This window comes from Pongo abelii, chromosome 5 (assembly GCF_028885655.2).
Source record: "Pongo abelii isolate AG06213 chromosome 5, NHGRI_mPonAbe1-v2.0_pri, whole genome shotgun sequence".
NCBI lineage: Eukaryota > Metazoa > Chordata > Mammalia > Primates > Hominidae > Pongo > Pongo abelii.
In genome coordinates this window covers 170440896-170450000 of record NC_071990.2, presented here as the reverse complement: position 1 = coordinate 170450000, position 9105 = coordinate 170440896, and the positions used below count along the sequence as shown (strand labels likewise).

Here is a 9105-nt window from a genome sequence, read left to right as displayed (position 1 = left end):
AAAAAATTCTTGATTACATAGACCCACAACCCATGTGGCATGAATTAATATACAACCAAAACTAAAAATATACCCTAAAGTTGGCCTGATTCTTTTTCATTCAGATCTCTCAAATTATTTTTAAAATTACAAGTACATATGGAATTTCCTTTGTTATTTGAAATTTCTATCTCCTATTTAAAAGTAATTCTCTTATTTAAAAGGTGACTATATTTTATGAAGTCATTTTCCCTCAATTCGATTGCTAATGTCAGGAAGAATATTACAGTGACCGCTATAAATGTGAGGAAAGTTTGTACACAATGGTTCTGAGATACGACTTTAGATTTACGTTTTTTTCTCAACATTATAAGAAACGCCGTGGCAGAGGAATAAGGGGGCAAGCGTGTGGGTGGATTCATGTGAAGACGAATCAATCTGCACAGACACTGGGAATCAGACAACAGAAGCTGGACACAGGGAGCCACAGGCAGGTCTGCGTTCACTTCTGAAGACGGGCGATGGGCCACAAATGTGGTTCCATGTGAGCAAAGAAAGAAAAAACAAGGTAATTAGGTGTAAAAAAAACTGCACATGGGGGTTAGATTTTGAGTGGCACATTAGACCCACAACACCAAATGCAAGCAGGGCTCATAAAATGGTAAAATTGGAAAATATTTGGTGATACGTGTCTGCCCAACACAGGGACCCCATTAAGGTAATATCAACCCTACCATTCTAAAACTGAAAACGTGCCCAAAGACATCAGAATTATTAGTCTACTCCCTCCAACAACACGTTTCCATCCTTGCTCAAAGTGCTATGAATATGTTAATTAGTACTTTACTTTAAAACGTAAATATGTATCACGAGGCTCGTGGTAGGAAGAGGGAGTTTAGCAAAAGATGTGCATAAGCCTCACTGGAGAGAGGGTAGCCAGCACCATCCTCCTCCCTATCATCGTCCTCCCCATCGCCATCATCCTCCCCAGTTCTGTCCTCCTCCCCATCCTCGTCCTCCTCCCCATCACCGTCCTCCCCATCCCCGTCCTCCTCCAAATCCCCATCTTCCTTGCCATCTCCGTCCTCCTCCCCATCCTCATCCTTCTCCCCATCACCGTCCTCCCCATCGCCATCCTCCTCCCCATCTCCGTTCTCCCCATCGCCATCCTCCTCCCCATCGCCGTCCTCCTTCCCAACGCCATCCTCCTCCCCATCACCGTCCTCCCCCCCATCTCCGTCCTCCCCACCGCCGTCCTCCTCCCTAGCCTCCTGGGAGTGGCCCCAAACCTTCTGCTCTGCTCCTGAAAGCCCAGGTCACCACCAGGAGGGCTGCTCAAGTCCAGCACAATGTTGCTTTCATGGCAGAGAATTCGAAAGAGTCTCTTCCACGGGAGGATTTTCCTGCTTCACAACTCAGCCCTCAGTATCATCAACTCACCACTAATCCTAGTCACAAATCCCAGGTCGGTTTGGGCCTGATCTGGGAGAATGCCTACCATCTTCCTGGTCCACTGTGGGCTGACACATGGGACAGCCCTGACCTGGGCAGGGAAAGCCTTCAGGAGTCAGACAATGTCCCTAATCCCAAGAAGAAATCAAATGTCCATGGTGGCACCCAGCTGGTGTGCAGGGTGGATTTATTTGATTCTAGCGCCTTGATTGATTACTGAATAGAGTAAGAGATAAACAAAACACCCTGACTCAGGCAAGGTCAACTTACATACCACAGCATTTTTTTTTTTTTTTTTTTGCCAACAAACTGGTGAACTTGTCCTTTAAGAAGTGACTAAAATCCAACAGACTCAGTATCAAAAATCAGATGGGCCTAATGGTGACCTGTGCTCAAGGGCTCTGAAGCCCTGATCAAACACACCACAGGCCATCGTGTTTACCTACAATTCTTCCACCTTCAGAAACTTTGTTATTATTGGAAGACTCTTTGCTAAGAACCTCAAATGTTAAGAGTTTGCCTACCCCTTTGCCCCCAAAAGTGTCTGCCCTCAGCTGGGGGCTCGGGCAGGGATAGGAACAGTGAGAGATGCTGCAGCTGGCTCCAGGGCAGGGCCCAGGGCACCCACACTTTAGCAGAAGGAAGGAGTGTGAGGAACAGAAACTAGAAAACCCTTCAGGGAGTCTCAGCCGGTGCTAAAATAGAAATAGCAGCATCCATGGTCAGTATCTTGGTAAAAGGAGAAGCAAAGGAAGTTTCTTCTAATTTGGGCAGAAGCATAAAAGAGAAAGAAAATCGATGACCAGCCACAGCAGGTGGATCACTTGAGCTCAGGAGTTCGAGACCAGCCTGGACACCATGGCGAAACCTTTCTAAAAAAAAATACAAAAAATTAGCCAGGTGTGGTAGCATGTGCCTATAGTCCCAGCTCCTCCGGAGGCTGAGGCAGGGGAATCGCTTGAGCCCAGGAGGCAGAGGTTACAGTGAGCCAAGAGCGCACCACTGCACTCCAGCCTATGGGACAGAGCAAGACCCTGTCTCAAAAAAGAAAACAAACAGATGACCAGGGGGAAGAAGACTATAAAGTGGGCAGAGATACGTGCTGAAGGAGAACACAGCCTGGGCATGCTATATTGACATCTGCCTTCTCTTTAGTGACAGTTTAATTGGTGGATATGCCACATTATGTCATACATAATAAAAATCAAAATAAAATTGTGGTTCATCAAAAGGAAGTCATTCTGAGACTGTCTCTGTGTTGAAAAATCTAATTAAATTAAGCCAGATATTATAAAATTTTCATTTGTAATTTTTTTAACCCTAAACATTTAATGTGATTTAATATTTTACTTGGTTCTCTTTGTTTTATTACAATCTTTGCTATTTGATATCTGGCCCGAAACTGCAAAACCACATAAGAATGTCTGTTATTTTCACTTTCAGAGCAATTTCTTTTTAGCCCATAGGAAACTAGGAATCAACAAAATATTAATTCATATTATAAATCTTCCCTCTTGTGACCTACAGTTAAATATCCAATATATTAACTGTTGTACATGCTTTACAGACACACAGTGACTAATGCTGGGATCTTACTCTATTACTCAATGCCACCAATTGGAGAAACGTAAGGGCTGGCAGTTCTAAAGAGTATTTCTTAAATTTTCTCCTCTAACTTCAAAATCCTACTGGAAATTCATCATTCTAAGTTTGTGTGTTGTATGTGTAGAACAGTTTATCTTTTGTTTTTGTTTCTGAGACGAGTCTCACTCTGTCGCCCAGGCTGGAGTACAATGGCACGATCTCGGCTCACTGCAACCTCCACCTCCTGGGTTCAATGAATTCTCCTGTCTCAGCCTCCCAAGTAGCTGGGACTACAGGTGCATGTCACCACACCCAGCGAATTTTTGTATTTTTTGTAGAGATGGGGTTTCACCATGTTGGTCAGGCTGGTCTTGAACTCCTGACCTCAGATGATCCGCCCACCTTGGCTTCCCAAAGTGTTGGGATTATAGGCGTGAGCCACTGCGCCTGGCCCGGTTTATCTTCTAATTCAAAAATATATAAATGTTACCTTTGACCTCCAAACCAATGTTCTGCTGACAATCTTAATAACAATCCCCATTCTAAGATCCTGGATTGGCAAGAAGGCTTATTTTGGTATAGAATTACTGAGAAATCTGTTCGGTTCTGAGCCATTGCAACTGATGTTACATCCATGCCCATTGGCTGCATGGTCTTGTTAGGGCCTGCAATTGCTTATAATGTTATTTACGGTCTTGATTTCACAGCAAAATTAAAGTGATTCTTCCAGATGTTTGGGTTTTTAGACGCCATGTAAATGGGCTTCCAAGTTGGAAAATTTTGATTATGTTTAGTTCTCTCCTCCTTAACCACCTTCGTGGTCCGTCTTCTACTGGGGAATGCAGTAGAAGCCCTCCCAGAGCATGAAATGGACTCAAGGCATTCGCAATGGAAGAAGAAAGGAAAAAAAATCACAGTAATTCGCTTGAAGATCCAAGGCTGAGTGAGAACTATATCAAAACAGGACGAGGTAGGCATTCCAAACCACAACTGCTCAGAAATGGAATAGCATTTTTATTTTGGCTGTTTCAGCAAAATCAATATTAAATCATCTCATGAACTTGCTAATGAAACTAAAAAAATTACACACGGGTAAATATTGTTTTCTTATCACCTTTCTTCTCTTTCAAAGCAAATAAACACAAATAGGAGTGGGAAATAACTGTTGCAGGTCTGTGGTCATCCATTCCACAAGACCAGTAAGAGGCATTTCCCAGGTGCCAGACCCTCTGTGAGAAGACAAGGATTCAGGGTGAAAGTCAACTACAGTCTGAGAGGTGAAACGGCAGTGTGGAATTGTAAAGTTCCTGAAGACAGTGCAAAAACAGTGCAGGGAACTCCCCCAAAGAAAGAAAAATAATGGCAGGATGACTTGAGAAATATTCGGATCTGCTTAGTGACCAGGGGCCCTTCAGAGTCTCTCAAAACTTCAGTTTCCTCATCTCTAGAATGTGGAGACAATGGTACCTTTAACAAAGCCGTGCGTATGACCTTAGGGGAGCGTTAGGTATTGGCAGTAAGAGAAGTCTGAGAAGGATGGTAATGTGACTTCAACATACTAAGTGTGAGCAAAATATGATTTAGTCAACATGGGAATGAATACTTTGGCTCTAACCAAAAACTTCTGGGAAGGGGGTCCCAGGCAATATTGTTCTTCTCTCTGCCTTTAAAGAAATCACCTAGGTATGGGCTTACGGATCAGTCCATCAAAATTCATATAATGACAACCATGATAAAGTTGAGTAATTGTGATCACGCCTGTTTGCTCTTTGAAAACAGAATTATGTGTAATAAAAATCATTTATACTAGAGATCATTCCCTCAACTCAGTCATTCACAGAAATAAAAAGGAAAATGGGCACTGTGTGGCATTCAATGTACCTCCTTCTCCAAGGAAGAAACTGACCTGCATCCAAATTAGGGCACATTGGACACACTTAAGAATGCCATTGTTGACTGGAGGTGAGAGGGTCTGAGCAATAACCAGGAAGTTGTGCAAAGCCATCAGAAAGTCACAATGAGACACAGAAGGGCCTCATGGTGCCATTTCTAAAGAACGACTTTGGTGGAAAAAAGAGAGATCATTACCAGGCAAAGTGGATTCTCTCAATCTTAAACATAAAGTAGCAGAGGTGAGCACACCAGCGATGCTGGGCCCACCAAGAAAGCGCACTCACCATAGGTGGGGAAGACAAATGCATGGTCCTGAGAAGCCAGGTATGGCAAACTGAAAGCCCCAGAGAGGCTGACACATTTCCCTGCTTCTAGATGAGAAGAAATGAATGGAGTAGGAGGCAGCAGACAGGCAAGCTTTCCTCCCTGGTCTATAGAGTCCCACATGGCTACTCCCACAAAGTCCACATACACACCCAGAGCCAAGTGGTGTGCTCTGAGGATCTGTGGCTGGCGAAAATACTGCAAAGTTGAATCCACACACACCTTAATGCCACCACGCTATATGCATTGATAATTATGGTATCAATTGATAACACTCTCTTATACGGACCCAAGGCATGGGCACCATCAAAACAATGTTAGCTGGAGAACTCACATATAGTAGGCGCATTAAAAGCCCTACCTTTAATCCTCATGACACACTTGAAAGATATTATGTATTCTCATTTTACAGATAAGGGGACTGAAGATTATGAAATTAAGTAACTTGCCTGAAGTCACACATCCAGCGAGACCCTAAGCTGTGGGTCCCACCCACTGCATGGACTGACCCTGCCTCTGATTTATTAAAGTAGGTAGGATGCAAGTCGTAGGGAGAGAAGGCCCTTCTTTGAATGAGGGCCTCTGGAGACAAAAGAGATTTCCAAAAACCGGAAGGCAATTGGAAAAGAGATCAGCACACTGAAAAATCCTGCACATCTCACATCTTCCAGTGCCCAGTCAGATCTCAGGCCTGCCTCAGTTACTTTGTAACTCAACTACTTTTTGATTTTCTAGACTGGGGGTGGGGTGAGAAGAAGTGTGCCAAAATGTGTTATGGCTTTAATCTTTTCTTTGGGATACTGATTTTATTTGCAAATGTAAATTTCAGGCAAACTGTCCTTGGGGAATGCAGCCAACAGGGCAAAGCCCACGTGGGGTATCAGCTCCTGCACAGAGACCCCACATGCAGTGGGTCTCACCACAACCCAAGACATCCTTGGGGCAACCTCAAGGAAGCAAAGGGTAAGAGGGTTCAAGTAAACAGTTAGATGAGAAAGGGGAGAGAAGATGAGAAAACCTGCCGAGTCTTAAACTGTTCTAATTACTAACTACCTTGATTCTGCTCTTCCAGGGGGGGACCAACAGGCCCAACCCCACCCCCACACACCCAGGGTAGCAGGCAGATGGCAGTCTCTACTTTTTGCACTTTCAGAAAATCTGAAAATCCGAGGCAACTGTAGGTACCTGCTGCTACAGTCCTGGAAGAAAATGCTATGATCTCCTTTGGAGAATTGGCCTTAGTTTCTCTGTCTCCTCTAGTGTGCTTTAAGAGTGTGTGGAGGGTCTGTTTGTGAGTGTATACGTGAGTATATTTATGTCTAGATGCATGTACAGATGTGCATATACATGAATGCCTCCAGTGAGTGTCCTCTGAGGGCCCCCTCTGGGGAGATAAAGGATCTTCAGGGAAAGCCTGAGTGTGTGAAAACCTCCTTGGAGCCCCAGTTAGCAGTTTCTAATCTACAAGTCATTTGTGAGACACAAGGCAGGGACCCCGGGCTGCTGCAGAAGAATTTTAGGTATGAGCAATGAACTCACAAACCATCCTTCACACTGCTAAAACGCAAAAGAAAGAAGATGAAGAAAAAGTAAAAGAAAAAGAAAAGATGCCCACATGACTGTTTTAAATTTGCTGAAAGGCAGAACCGACCACAGCTTATTTCAACCATCTTTATTTTCAATACAATAAACACCTTTAGGACAAGTCCCCGGCCACTTAAAAAAGACGGCTGTCCACCAGAGGCGTTCTCGCTACCTTCGTGTTTTCTCAAGCACTTGTTCAAAAACACATTTAAGTGGAATGTTTTCGTTTCTGGCGATTGCATTAATGATGGGTTTGCAAACCCTGCAAGCCCACGAGGTCGGCTGGAGCTGGGGGCTGCAGACACGCGGCCTTGGCCTAGCAGCCGCCGCGGGTTGGCTTGGCCGGTGGGGGCTTGGCTCGGCCCCCTCTACATAGCTCCCCGTTTGGCACCGCGTGCCTTGGCCGGGCCAAGGCTGTCGCATAGAAGTTGCAGCTCAGAAAGAAAAACACACAGCGGTCAACCGCGGTGACCCTCGCGCTCAGGAGCGCAGCATCCCTGCCACGAGGAAGAACCCAGAGGCCCCACAGAGCGGGGAGCCGCCGCCTCCCTCCAGTTCTGTCCTGAGAAAGGAAGAAAGCGCTTCTCTAATAACACTCAGGCCCGTGAAGAATCATATGTAACCTCATCTGCTTCTTCCTCGGCTCACTTACGAGAGTCTCTGGGAGAGTCAGACCCACGAGTGGGGCCCACAACTGGCAGCCCCTTCACTCGGCGAGAGGCCCGGAATCCGCGCGGTGCACAAGCCCAAAGCGGCCGGGAGAACGCGCTCCAGGCCGGGTCCCCGTGGGCGAGGTGGGCGCCCAGTCCCGGCGGATCTGTCTTGGCCTTGGGACAGTCCGCGGGGCGGCGCCGGCGCTCCCAGACCTGGTTCCCCGCAGGCTCAGGCCCAGCAGTGAGTGCGGGACACCCGAGCGCACCCGCAGCTCCCACTTGTCCGGGGTCTGCAGGACCCCAGGATCCTCTCACAGCCGGGTCAGAGACCCCGAGGCAGGTGGGGTCCCAGCCGGGTGGAACCCGAGGAGCCCGTCGCAACCGCGGCAGGACCCCGGAGGGCAGGGTCCTGCCCATCCCGGCCGGGTCCCAGGCGCGCACGCTGCGTCCTACCTGCTCCAGCCCCGCGGGCAGGCGAAGGCTCCACGGCCCCCGGGGCCACCTGCTCCCCGTGCCCGGGCGCCGGGGCCTGGAGCCGGGCGCGGGGACCCGAACCCGGCCGGCTGCAAGAGGCGGCACCACTTGAGCGCCAGGTCCCGCGGGCCCGGGCTTACCGTGAGCGCCGAGAACTTCTGCGCGGGCACCGGCGGGAGCAGCCCAGCAAGCAGCGGCAGCCAGCAGAGCTGGGGGAGCAGCATGGTGGCGGAGGTGGCGGGGGCGGGAGATCAGCCGCGCCCTGAGCCCTGGCACTGCAGCTGGGAGAGCCCAGTGGGCGAGCGCGGCCGGGCGGGCGCGTGGAGGGGCGGCTCCGCGATGCTCTCTCCACCGCTCCCGGCGGCCCGGCTGGAGCAGCTCCGCTGCAGGCACCCAGAGGTCCTCCGCGTCCTTTGCGTCCGCCCTCGCTCCTGTCAAATACCCCGGAGCTTCCCGGATCCTCCCCTCCCGCCCGCCTCTCTCCCTCCCCCTCTCCTCCCCCAGCCCCACCTCCCAGCGCCCGCTGCCGCGCCCGCTCCGCTCCGCTCCGGTGCCCGCTCCGGCCCAGAGGCCTCCCTGCCGCGGGTCTGCGGAGCGAGAGGTGGAGAGGCGGCCACCAGGGCTGCGCGGTGGCCTGTCCGGACTGTCTCTGTGCCTCCTTCCCCGCGCGCGCACACTCACACACACACGTGCACACTTACACAAAAGCACACCCAGGCACACGCACGCACTCATACCCACGCGCGCGCACCCTCGGGGAGCTTCCAAGCACAACCACGGGACGCACCGCGCCCTCTTCACGCCCCAGGTTCCAGGCCCGGTCCGCGCAGGATCAGCCCAGCGGGCCTTTTCATCCACAAGGGTTAACGCCAAGCCTTGGCCAGTCCCCAGACTCCGGGGTTCTCCTTGACCTCCGCCCTCTAAGGCCCCCTGGTCCGGCCCAGAACATCGCCTCTCAGAGGTGCTGAAGGATCAGCTGCGCTCCAGCAAAGGCAGCTGGGAACACATGTCCAGAAAAGGCTGCGCCCGGGGCAGCCCGCCTTTAGCATCTTTATACCGGGTTATCCACTGCAGGGATCGGGGAATTTAGGTCCTAAAGATCTGGGGTCTGACCTGGGCTGTAGCCTTGATCTTCTGCAAGTGGGGGGAGCATGTGGTTGGG

General features: G+C 49.6%; 1 protein-coding gene across 1 annotated transcript in view; it reads right to left on the bottom strand.

Moving 5' to 3' along the window:
• SMOC2 (SPARC related modular calcium binding 2) overlaps positions 1-8385 on the bottom strand; it is a 220664-nt gene extending 212279 nt beyond the window's left edge. The window contains exon 1 of the mRNA XM_054558489.1: positions 8084-8385. Coding sequence (XP_054414464.1) covers positions 8084-8167 — 84 coding nt within the window. The 5' untranslated portion in view covers positions 8168-8385. The remainder of the gene's footprint in view (positions 1-8083) is intronic.
• Positions 8386-9105: the final 720 nt, after the last annotated feature.